Source organism: Gallus gallus, chromosome 12 (assembly GCF_016699485.2).
Source record: "Gallus gallus isolate bGalGal1 chromosome 12, bGalGal1.mat.broiler.GRCg7b, whole genome shotgun sequence".
Lineage (NCBI taxonomy): Eukaryota > Metazoa > Chordata > Aves > Galliformes > Phasianidae > Gallus > Gallus gallus.
In genome coordinates this window covers 9,567,145-9,580,228 of record NC_052543.1, presented here as the reverse complement: position 1 = coordinate 9,580,228, position 13,084 = coordinate 9,567,145, and the positions used below count along the sequence as shown (strand labels likewise).

Sequence of the window (13,084 nt, the reverse complement as noted above, 5' to 3'; positions counted from 1 at the left end):
GCTGGGTAGCAACTCTGATTTTCTGCTAACGTAATACATAGAATTCAGGCAAAACGATATGATGTTTTCTGTTATCTTTTCTGTCTGACTGTAAAGAAAAGTTTAAGAGGAAGGATTTGGGTAAATTGATCTGCTGATTTTTTTTGAGGGGTCCTTCTCCTTTTTATTCAAAACACCGGATAATTACTTCAGGGATAATTGCACAAGCTTGCTATGTTTATAGGGTGCAGATCGCTGATATGTTTTGTAGCAGTGCTGAAATGCTTTAGAATTAAGTGAAGAACACCTGTGTGTGCTTGCTTAGTCTTTTATGGGATTCCAAGAGGCAACTTCTGTATCACTGGCAATCCCTTCATTCTGCCGGAAGCAGAATATACCTCTGCTACCTCTTTCCTACTTCTAATGTTGGTCAGAATCTGATCCTGATGCAAGTGCTGCATTGCTTGAACCTTGTACCCCCTCTTTAGTTTAGAACGTAGGGAAGTGGGATTTTAAAGCGTTAATACAGTTGCAAGAAAAGAAAAAACAAATTTGTTTTTAACTGTTCTACTGAACTACTGGATTCTGAAGTCCGACAGTACCAGCAACAGGTTTTCCTTTCAGTGGTCAGTCCCTGCAGTAAGCCTGATGGGAGCCCAGTCTGTTCTGTCCCAAGCACAGCAGACTGACCCCCACCTGGGGCTCTGATCACTTCTGATTTTCAGGCCAACTGGGTTTTGTACTCTCTTAGCAGGGGCGTTGGTGTGGTTACGCACTCCTCGACTGTGTAATGAGGGCTCAGGCTCTGAGGGTTCCAGTTAAGGAAATCCTGAAATTGTGAAGAGTGGCTGTTGCAAATAATCCATTGTGAGGAAGGATTATCCCCAAACCTTTGCCTCTTTCAAGTTTTGCTCTTTTCTTTACTTCCCTCAAGAAGAAAGAGAAATGTCTGCCTGTCATAATAAAAGGTTATGTTTGCCTTGACTGAAAATTATTTCTGACTTCAAATGTGCTGTGCTAATTTGTTCTCTGATTTTCTGTCAATTTTTAACACTTGAATGTTGACTGGAGACAAGAAATGCAAGTTCTTGTCTTCTGCTGCAGCAGTGGAAGGAAAGAAATAGGGTATTTTCTTTCCAGAAGTGAGAAACAAGGTTGGCTCATGTGTTCCCGGATGGATGGGAGGTTTGGAAGTAATAGCAAGAACAGTCTAGGAATTTTTTTAACAGCGAGTGTATACTGGAATATTTTCTATTTCAGTGGTGGCTATTGATGTAGCTTCAATCTTCTTCCTAACACTGTGGCAAGAATCATGAGCCTTCTCTGGGCCGACGCCTTCCCAGCAAACCATGGCAAATACCACTGCTGGTACTTACTGAGATACTCACTGGTTTTCCTATTGCTGTCGATGGGATGGTTTCTTAATTTTGATATGGAAGCCAGCTTTGCATGAACCAGGAGGCTTGAAATCTTTTAATATTATTTTTTCCATTACAATTCTCAGTTCTGTAAGAAAACTCTGCAGTCATCCGTGCTAACTAATGCCTTCATGTTCCTCAGCACTAGCCAGGGCACTTAGCTTTTTTTCTGCCTCTATGCATCTGAGAAGGGAGCTGTTCAGTGAAATAAATTATTCTTTTCAGCTGTGCAGGAGAGCATGCCCAGTGCCTGTATTATTGCACCTGTTTTCGATGATGTGTTTATCAGTTGCTTAAAAATTACTTCTGTCTCCGGCTGGACTACAAGGGGTTATTATTATCCGGCTTCTCATCCACACTGGGCCTAGGATTCTGCCTTCAAAATCTTCCGTTCAAGTATTTCATTATTTTGGAAGGAGGTGGGACTGTTCCTAAATATCAAAGAGAGAAGGTGATCTGTGGAAGTAGGAAGGAGAAATTTGGAGACGGGAAATCTGAAGACTGACGTTGAAAAAGGAAAGAGGTACAACTGCTGAAGTGCTGAATTGGGAGTCAGGGGAAGGAGCTGGATGTTAGGAGATGTCACTCTTGGAGGTCCTTTCAAAGGGGATTGAAAGGAATGCAAAGGGGAAAAAAAAAAAAAAAAGGATGGCCTTTGTAAGGAATGATGACATGAAGTGAAGGAGAATGCATGGTGAGGAAATAACACAAAAGAAAACTAGTATTAAGCTTGTAAGTGACAATGAAATAAAAATATACAAGGGGGAAAAGCACGGCAATGGTACCCCATCCTGCAGCTGGATTAGAAGAAGGAATGAGAGTGCACGAGCCTTCTGCTTAACCGAAGCAGCAGTGGTAAAAATAAAGCACAAGTAAGCCTTGGTGCCTGTGGCCATTTATGTATGTTCTGTATGTGTTGGCTGTGGTTTGTGTTCTGGCTGACGCTGCCAGCAGCCAGGTGTGCAGGTGGTCATCTGGGCATGGAGTGGGGACCCCAGGGGTCAGCACAGGGTGGTTGTCACCATATATCCTCCATTATAGGGAGATCTGGGTAACTTTTGTATAAAGAGAACATGAAACGTTAGTGAAACTTTAAAACTTGCATAGATATGGCTGTCTTCGCTTAAGACGTAAGAAAAACAAAAGTCAAAAATTGATAGCCAGTATTTATAAACAAGAATTCTACAGTATGAAATTGACACTAAATTGCTAAAATCTTTGTGTTTCCATGCGAACTAAATCAGGCTCCTTGTATGAATATATACATATGAATGTATATGTATGTATGAATAATAGTCGAGCTCCAGAACACGGTGAAGTGTTTGAATGTAAGATGCTGCTAATCATTAGGAAGTTTGCTTTTATTTGCAAAAACTGTTTAAAGTATTGTCTTTATCTTGCATTTTTTGCGTGTGGAACTGTTCTTACACTTGGGAAACGTTTTCCTGGTGTGGTATTGCTTTTCATTTGAGTTTTAAAGATGCACATTTTGTGAACACCTCTGTTTAGAATAATCTTTGAGACTGTGCTGAGACAAAGGATGAGAGTTTGTGCTCTTAGTGAGTAATTATTACTAACAATCAAAACTAAAAGCGTGCAGCATTAAACTATTTTCCTGACAGACATTGTATGTAATGTGGGTTAGCTGATGCCATGAGTATCTTTTACATAAGACCTGGGCGCTTCTTGTTACAGACATGGTTATGATGGGTGGGAATGAATTTGCTAAGCTTTCAGATATTTTCTATGCCTCTGAGGACTGCCCATTAATAATATTAATATATAGGTATTTCCCACTGTTGTATGCGAGGCATTTCTTAGAACTTTGAAGCTGAAGTCTTTCTTAACACGCGGACCTTTTCAATTTAATCCATTAGCAACTTGGCAAAATAAAGTAATTGTCCAACAGAGGAAGAAAAAAAAATCTATTAACATTTGCTACAAATCCGAGTAGTACAGGCAGCACTTAATTAATGGAACAGATTTCTCACTATGTATTCAAGCTAACATAGCTATTGTTCAGCAGAGATTAGACCCTTAATGTAAGTAAGTTAAACTAGACCTCCATCTAAAAATATCCGTCATTTCAGCTATTAAAGGTCTGATGTCTTCTTTGGTGACAGATATATTTCCCTTCATTTCCTTGGTTTTGTAAAACGCAAAGCGTGCATTGTGTGTAACGCGAGAGACGCGCGGAGGTAGATGAGCCCGCGATTACAGCCCGCCTGTCTGCCACTGCTGCTCCTTTGTGCCGCGCTGCCGCAGAGCCTCTCCAGCCCTGAGACCTCCTGGCACCGCAGCAGGAAAACAGAGAATGCCATTTGTTAGGGTACGATGCCAGCCACCTAATCTGTTTGCAGAATGAGGGCCGCGGGATCTGATTAGGTAATTTAGATACCTTGTGAATTTAATAATACCTGAGCTGCCTTTGGCTGCCAGCCCATAATTGCGCTCATAGGAACCACTGCGTTCTTCCATTTCTTTTGTAAACTTGTTGCCCAGAATACCGTATTCAAATCCAACTGGGTGCTAACAGCTGCAGGTGGGGTACTTTTACTTCCCAATGTTTGGAAGTTGAGGCAATGGCTTGTAGGAGGTGAGATCACTTGGCTTTATGCGACTTCCCCAATGCAGTTCCACGCATGGTGTATGCTGTTCTTCTTGAAAATGGATTTTTTTCGGCATGGGATTCCTCATTTATCCACCTGAGTGGCCGTGCTGAGCACTGGGATGTAGATGCTCAGCCCATGGGGAGCTCAGCAGCAGCGGGTACTCAGCTCCATGCACCCGAAAGAGACACCCCGGGCTGCTGTGTCGGTGTCTCACCTCCTCCCTTCCTCTCTCCTGTCCATCAATGAGTGTTTTTGGAAATCAGTCTCGCAAAGCCCACTAACGTAAATAGAAGCATTTTAGAATTTGTTTGCTTTAATTAATTTAAAGTGCCTCTCACTGAGAGGATTTAGAGTTAAACATCTTTCTTAAGCAGCAATGTGCCAGTAACAGCAATGCAGCAATAACAAGACCCAGAAAGGGAAACCAACCAGCAAGCAAAATGCAGTGTTTTTGTCCAAAAAGTTAATGGTTGTCTTGGGAAAGTGGAGGAGATGCTGCTCAGGAGCACTGTGGTGAGGTTGGTCAAAGCAGTAGAAAGTGTACAGTAGGAAATAAATTCTGCAAAGGTAAAGATCAGGACGGTATGAGGTCACTCCTTCTGCTGTTTTTGTTTTGTTTCGCTTGGTTTTGACTGTTGCTGTTTTTTCTAGCAGCACCCAAGGTGTTCTTGGAGCTTTTCACATCGGAAGTATGTTACTCTTCATGTAATGATAAATAATTTTGCATAATGAAGCTGGAGCGATGGTAAGGCTAATAATATTAATGGGATTTGTATGAAAGCATCCAATTAAAAAAAAAATTGAAGCAGCTGCATCAAACATGACTATACAACATAATAAAACCAAATAATAAATGTGCTCAAGCCACACCATATTATCTAGTTTGATTAATTGAACCTTACACGTGCAAAATGGTCATTATCAGACTTCTCAACCATCAAAGAAAAACCATCTCAATTATTTCCACAATGAAACTATCATTGCTTTTTTTGTGTACCATCTGAAAAGAGGAATCTGCTGCTGATTTGGCTGCAGGATCCATAGGATGATGTCAGTTCTGCCTAATGTTGGCCTTCTGCAGCCTTAGTGTAAGACGTACTTTGAGCCGCTTGCACTGTGTTGCTTTTCTTTTGTGCTGTTTTGTGTTTTTGGTTGTTGGTTGTTTTTTTTTTGAGAGAGACTCTGCATGTCCCCACACGGCTGTGCTGCAGGGCTGCTCTCAGAGGCCGTGGTTATGAAAAGCAAACGGGCAGCTCCCTGGTGGTGCTTCGGTGCTTGCCCGCTTCCCACCTTCCCTCTGTGTGGGTGGGGATGCTGTTGGAGCAGTTAGCTGCTGCCCTGCAGGGTGAGTGCCCGGGCTGTGGAGCCGTGTCCCCACAGCCAGCTGGAAGTGCTCTGTGTGTCTGGAGCAGAGCTGATCACCTGCGAGCGTAGACCTCCTGTCTCCAGCAAATCATAAGCATCTCGAGCTTTTTGTCGGGCTGTGATATGAGAATCCGCATCTGAATTTCAGTATGAGGGGAGAGAAGCCGATTAAGTGTTTGAGATAAGGTTATGTGACACCGCGGGTTAAAAATACCTGAACTGAAGTTGGCCAGATGCCTGAAAACCACGTCTCGGTGTGCTCAGGTGGTGCTGAATGCGCTCCTAAGGAGCGTGCTGTCTTCCTCTTTAAAGAGGCAGCTCCTCAGGAGTGGTCTCCTAGGAGCCGCATCTCTTATTTTACAGCGTTTCTTCGGATTCTTGCATCTTGCTTTTCTTTCAAACGTCACTATCGAGTCTAAAGATGAAAATTTAAATCAATTAAATCAATCCTATCCATTTAGGAGGGAAAAACATGGAGAAAGGCTTATGTTTGGAGCTCAGATCCCCAGAATTGCATGCAGTTTAATTCCAGTTCTCTTAAGAAGTGAGCTGTAACCCTGAGCTGCACTTTAGGCTGAACAAAAAAGGAGAGCATCGTTCACTGAAACCAACCAGTGGCAGGTCTGGGAAGTAAACTCGAGCTACTAAATAAACTCAAGCTACTAAAGCACCTTAGTCTTAGGACTGTATACTTCAGTGTTTTAGCTGTTAGTTTTCATTTGTGACCTACATTTCTGTAAGTACTCTCAGTAATGAGAAGAAACTCTGGGAAATGTGTACAAATAATAGGGAAGGTCGGCTGGGTAAAAGCTCACCTCAATCAAGTAAGTTATCCTGACCTGGTTACGTTTTGGTCTGTATTTAATACTTGAAAACATTGGTCCAGTTTGGGGAGGTGTGTGTCAGATTGTGGGTGTGGGAATGAATGGGTCTGGGGGGGATCACGTGGAGACTGCACTGGATTTGGGGTACTGCTGTGTTGTGAACTGTGTCTGAACGCCTCTCTTGTCACATAACTTAGCGTAGTCCAGGAGTGTGATACAGAAATGTCACTTTCCTAATGTACCAGGTGCATTTCCGTATTTTCCTTGGTCGATTTCAGAAGTAAAGTTGCCTGTTCATTTTTTCCAGACACGCTGCAGTGTGTCGTTGAGCTGTTTGGTCATGTATGTTCTTGTTTGTTTGCTGTTTTTAACAGGTGGGCTGAAGCCAGAAACCAAGATGCTTCTCAGCGCTGCGTCCAAGAAAAAATCGAAGGCAGGGAAGGGGGACGCGAACAAAGAGGATGAAAGCAGCAAGAATGATTCAGCCCAACCTGTTACCATCACTCTTCTTTTTAAAAGATACGTCTTTGACACACAGAAGAAAATGATTCAATCCTGAGAAAGCAAAGAGGCCTCTGAGCCCACCAGAAAGACCAGACTCTGGAATGAACTCAGATGGGGAATGCGTTCCGTGCCTCGGTGCATTAGACCTGTTCCTTCCTTGCAGAGCTTGGAAGCTCCTGCTGACTCTGTGTCCACTTCTGAAATCCCCGCGATCTGGTTTTATTCTGTTAAGATCTGCTTATCTTGTCTTGGTGATGTGAATCTTTATGGCCTCTTGAAGAATGGCACCTGCCAAATGGCAGCGTTGGGCTGTGCATTCTAACAGCAGTGCTTTTCTGCTGAGTTGTTTCAAGGTTTTACATAATCTGAAAGTTTGCCACCAATATTGATCTAAATGCAGTCAAGATGTAAATTTCATGCGACTTACAAAGTGAAGCTGATTTGCCTGGGTTTGCTTCCCCAAGTGAAGTGAAGGACTAAAAACGTGTGTTATAATAGGTGGAACCTAGAGTGGATGTTTCAGATTCCTTCAGCTGCAACTATGTAAGATGTTATCTGAGAGTTGGTATGGATCTTTGTTATAAATGATTTCTATCTAGGAATGTTTTTCATATTAAACATGATGCGTATAACTGAGAGTCTTAATTGTTCTGTCTGCTGTTCCAAAGGCTCAGAACCTATTTTTGGTGACTTTTTATGTAGCTTTTTTGAATTTCCTGCTGGTTCTGTGTTGAATCCTACTCTGAAATCGTTTCTTTTTTTCCTAACCAAAATGCCTTTTGTGTTCGAAAGAAAAAGTTGCCTCTGGAAATAGTCAGAGGCTTTCTTTCATTAAAATAATGATAGAAGATTGCAGCATAAACCTTGTAAAATGAATATCTCCAAGATGCTTTAGAAACCATTAGTTGTTTAATAGGGATTTCATGGCTGCTTTAGTTCTTCCTCTCGATTTCATGTCCTAGGCTCACGTGGAGGAGAGAGGCACTGGCAGTATCCCTTCTTTGTTATTTACAAAGCGTAGAACACCGTAATGTAGAAACTAATGTTAATTCCACAGGGATGGAAGTCTTGAACAGAAATTGGACTCTGGGTCTGGCAGCATGGAAGGTACTGGTTCCTGCCTGTTGAACAAAGTGAGTGTTTGTTGATGTTAAATGGGTGATAATGTGAGTTTAGATGTACGTGGAACAAAGTAATGGTAATAGATCATTTTGCTTTTTTATCGAAGTGTTATTAATCAAATACCCATTGTTGGGTGTGAATCCATTTTACTAACATAATCCAATTTTAACCCTTTTTTCATTTCCTTTTAATATCCAGGTAACCAAAGTGGACACAAATGGCAAAAATCTCAGCTATTGTGAGAAGGTGTTTACAGCTGGATAGCGTTGAGACGGGGCATGTCAGGTGTTCAGACAAGGTTTGATGGTGCCCCTTTAAATCAGAACAGAATTAGTGCTTTGTGGAATAATCCCAAACAGTTTCTGCTGAGTGAGTCCCAGCAAAGCTTTAGCACATCCCATAAGATTATGGGGTATGCTTTCAGTGTGATCCCAGAGGAATTAGGCAGACAACTTCAGCTATGGCTTAGCGTGGCTTGTGCTGCCAGCCTTGCTGGAAAATGTGTCCTTCTATAATGAAAAAAAAATGCATTTCACACCCCTGTCACCTCTCCTTCCCTATTTCTCTTCTTTTCCCAGACACCCCTAAAGGCAGTCTTTGGAAAGAATATTTTTTCTTATCTTTCTATTTAAGCCTTTATCAAATCCTGTTTTGTACCCTGCACTGTTGCTTCTGCTTAAGATACTGCAGTGATGGAAGCTGGAGAAACAGATGACAGAGAAGGGATGCCATTATTACCATACTATGTTAGCCTAAGAATTACTGGTACTAAAAAACCTCTCTCATTTAATAATAAAAAAAAAACAAAAGTGAATTATCAGGGAAGTTGTTTTGATCTGTATGGATTAACATCCTTGCCAAATTTTAAATGGGTGAATAAATTCTTCTAACTCTGCTTAGAGTTTTGGAAAGAAAAGGATGCGCATCCTGAAAAGTATCCTGCTGTAGGATATTGTTGGCTGCTCCACAGTTGCTGGTCGTGCCTTACAAATGAGAAGACAAAGACCTGTAAGTGTGTTATTGAATAGATCTGGAGAGGAGTCCTGATGTCAGTGTTACAGTGGCACGTGTATTTTTAGAAGGCGTTATCTGATTGTTTTCCCTCTCTGTTGCTGACTGCCCTTAGCAGCCTCAGTGAGTCAATTGTTACGGAACTTGATGTGTTTGAAAACTCTTTAGTGCTGCGTACTGACAGCTCTGCAGCTCTCTGCTTGGCTCCTCACCAGTCATTTGGTGTGGAGCATCCCACAGTTTGTTTGCTTGGGGCGCTCCAAGGGAGAGAGCAGCAACAGCTTTTGCAGAGCTGTACCTCCACCCTTTCTCCAGTCTTCTGTAATGCACGTTTCTTAATATGTACCCCCACCCTTTCTGTCATCTTCGGTCTAGAACACTAGCTTGGCATCGTTGTTCCATCCCCTCAGTCCAAGATCTGCCTTCCTCCCCAGTGCTCCTATTTCCAAGCATTTTGCTTCTCCCACTTCTGCCTCTGGAGAAGACGACAGAAATCCGGGCAGCACACGTGCCATACAAACCTCATGTGAGTACCTTCACCTGCCACCATTTTCTGCCCCGCTGCTTTGTAATCCTCTGCATAAAGCCCCTCATTTTCCTCCCCTGGCAGAGATTTGTGCAGGGTGGAGTGCTGCGGAGGTATCTGGTGGAGGCTGGTTTGGTTTTTTTTCCCCCAGTTTTAATTCTAAAAGAAGAACTCACATGTGCCTGAGAACTTTGATTATAATGTGCTGTTACTGCAGATCTCTGGCTGCTGTCCTGAGGCTGTTGGATACACACTCGAAAAAGGGTGAAATGGTGGAACAAAATGATTATGGGAAAATCAAAGCTTTTAAAGACATTTGTAGGATGAACAGATGTTCAAACATTCTTTTATTTGGTTTCCAGACAGAGACGTAGAGACTTACCTTTCATCCTCGTAATCAGTACATTATGCTGTAATTTGTAAAAATGGCATTAAAAAAATATTAACAGGGTCATATTGTGATCTACTGACACTGTGTCATTAAGCCGTGAAGTTAAGAACGGCAAATGGGAACGGGGGTTAAATGTTGCAGAATGTACCGTATTGTCAGACTGCATTATAATGAATCCAGAATGGAATAAAGATGTAAGGAGGTTTATTTTTTTCATTCTACGAAGGTTGTCAGGGCTGCGAAATTAGAAATGATGGTGGTTGTGCAGATGTTCAGTAATACATCTGTGGGCTGTGGGGAGAGTAGCAGTGAGAAAAGCTTTGTTTTTCCAAGCCTGTTTTCTGCTTTACCTCGGGATTCCTTTTGGTCCTGCAGCTTGCCTTGTGATCCTGCCGGAGGTCTCGAGCTGGGAGGGTCAGAGCGTGCAGTCGTGGTGGCGGGGATTCAGTAGGTGGCATCCTTTGCTTGTGACCAAAACTGCATCTCCCCACCAAGAAACGGGGGATGTGCTGCCATTGATAATGGAGATTTCAGATTAAAACTTGCAACCCATCTCTCAAAGAACAGTTTCTACTAAGAGCTGCGGGGCACGCGGTTACTGGGGTAGAGCCATTAAATGGTTTGTACCTCTTTTCCTCGCTTCCTGCCACGTGTGGCAATTCATTGCAATGCCTGGCTGTGGAAGCAATGAGCCACCTGCTCTGGTGGAATTCTTGGGGTGCATACAGCAAGCTTTTGGGGTGCTCGTTGGGCTGAGCAGCCACGGGGTGGCAGAGCAGGAGGAGAAGCTGCAGTGCTGCTGTGTCCTCAAGCAGCCATGTTTCACCGCAGGACTGGCTGCATTTCACTGCTGGAAGAGCAGGCTGTGTAGTTACATTTGTAAGGAGCTCTGAGATGTTGTGAAATGAAGGCTGAAAGGCAGCAGAGGAGTTGATAGTTATTAGCAGCTTTAAAAACCTTTGGCGTTTTCCTTTTAGTTACAATCCCCAGTGAGCCGAAGAGCTCTTTATTTACGAACACCTGAGTTTTTAACCAACTTATTAACCGAGTGCGTAAGCAGAATAACTTTAAAATAAAGCCTGGCATAGGGAGCTCACCTGCTGAGTGGGGGGAGAACTGTAGGATTATATTCTGCTGAAGCCAGTTTAGATGATGGGTGTCCAGAAGGAATTCAAGGGTTTGGGAGGTTGGATTTAAGAAAGGTATTGAAGACAAAGGGGAGCAGTCTTCTGGGCATCCCCACCAATTCTCCTTCTGTTCTGCACAAAAATAGGCTGAAGGCATTGTTTGAATAGGATTGTAGCTTCACTCCAGACACGATGTATGAGGAGGGTATGAGTATGGTGGTTCCACTTGTTTTTTGTTGCTGGTACCAAAACAAGGCCTGTCCCACATCTGCTGTGCGTGCAGAGCTGCTTTTATTTCCAGTTGTTAGCGGACTTACAGTTTGGGATAGAATGTGTTTTCCATTTCTCAGTGTTACAGTTCTTTCATTTTTGTGCGAATGACTGCTTTTCCAGGATCAAGAATGAAACCTTGGTTTCCCCCATTAAGATGACTGTTGCTTGTCCAAGATGAGTCCTGTCCTGCTCTCTCTCAACCTCGCACTCTTTTGCCTGTTGAGGTCTTGCTCAGTCATGTATCTGTTGCAGTTCACGTTTCTTAACCGAAAGATAATCTGAGGTCTGGCTTGCAAGCTGTAAAACAAACCTGGTAGTGACTGAGGTGCCCAATAGCAATATTGTGTTGGCATTTTGACTGAACTGGTGTGATTATTCATAATCCCTTAAGAAATCTTATCTGTTCATTGGCTCTAGAAGGATCTGTTTAGGTCAATTTCTTCTTGTTTTCTTTGACTGAAAGTCCTGCAGTTGTTTTCTTGTTTTAGTTGCTCATTGCTAGGTTTCTCGAGGGCTCCATTCAGTCATAACGTGAACGTCAATCAGATTCCATCCTCCTTGGACTGCAAAATTGCTTTTATTAGGCTCTATGTAGCCCTCACGCAGACGTGTAGGAACCAGTTCTTTTATACTGCTTCTCTGTGAGAATTGATATTTTAGTGCCCCTAACTTTAGCCTGACAGTTAGGAGTAATCCATGTCCTCACAGTGAATTCATTCCCAAAGTAGCATTCCATAAGGACAAGCTAAACCTTAGACCCCGTATGGTGTTTTTGCTGATATTTCTTTATTTTAAGCAAAATAAACAATCTATCATTTAGTTTTTTCTTGGATTTGATGAGAGAGAAGCTTAAGGTGGACTCTGCACCCTCCATGTGAGAATACTGCCTTGTTACCTGTGAAGACCAAGGTCTTTCAGAAGCTCTTCCAAACAATGTCAGATTACTCAAAGATTACCCACATTGGTGCCCACCTGCTTGTCTGGCAAATGCTTCTTGTCTCAGGTTGCTAAAAAGGGCAGAGGGGCAGCTCTGTCCAGAGCTGTTTGCTTAAAATACTAATAAGTTCTATGAGAGAGCAACAGAGACCACCTTCAATTTGTGGATAAGGCTTGCTAATTTGCAACATTAGTTTTGGTGGTTAGTGTTTTTTTTTTTTTCCCCCTTAATTAGAAATTTTAATTACTGCATGCTGTGTATTAAGATGTTAAAGCTTTGACTGGCAGTTCGGAATTGCAGAAGGATCAGCTGTCTCTGTAGGGCTGTAGCACAGCAGGGATTAGCTTGCACCCTTCTGCCTGCAGGTGTGTTTTGTTTCTTGAGTCAAATCATCAGAAAATGTTCTTCACGGTAGCGTTTGTTTTCCTGATCAGGTCTTGTCCATTCCAAGGGACCCGAGTTTAGAGGAGATTTAGAGATTCACTGATCATACATAGGGTGTAAAGAAAGTCTCAAGACTGAAGGACAAATAGGTGAATTGTCGGACTTTTTCACTGTGGCATTGGATCAGCCTTTCCCATTTCCTTGCTTGCTGCCTGGGTAGCGAGGACTCCTTGTCTGTGTCTTTGGAAATCAGTTGCTATGTCTGCAGATCTGCAGCTCTCGTTTTCAGTCCTGCCCAGTAACGTAGAAGAGAGACGCCTAAAGAGTTTTTACCATCTTTGATCTGCTAATGTCAGCTGTCTAACACATCACGCACAGCATGCTGCTGAACACGAGGGAGCCTTGAGGGCAGATGTGCTTTGTGTTCTTCAAGCTCCCTTCATTTTTCTCTCCCGCTTTAAAGCAGATTCGTGGGAAGATAGGGGTAGATTCTAAAGCATCTAACATTTCCAGCATCGCACTATTACAAAGTACCAAAACTTCTGCCATGGGTAATTATGGAGTAACCTACTTGGAAGGGAGCTGTTTCCCCAGACTCTCACACTTGGTGG

At 42.7% G+C, this 13,084-nt stretch overlaps 1 protein-coding gene across 2 annotated transcripts in view; it reads left to right on the top strand.

The window, feature by feature from the left end:
* The window catches only part of EEFSEC (eukaryotic elongation factor, selenocysteine-tRNA specific), a 117,204-nt gene extending 109,864 nt beyond the window's left edge, over positions 1-7,340 (top strand). For both annotated transcript variants that reach the window (XM_015293369.4, XM_015293368.4), the window contains one exon: positions 6,573-7,340. In XM_015293369.4, coding sequence (XP_015148855.1) covers positions 6,573-6,757 — 185 coding nt within the window. In that variant the 3' untranslated portion in view covers positions 6,758-7,340. The remainder of the gene's footprint in view (positions 1-6,572) is intronic.
* The last annotated feature ends 5,744 nt before the right edge of the window (positions 7,341-13,084 follow it).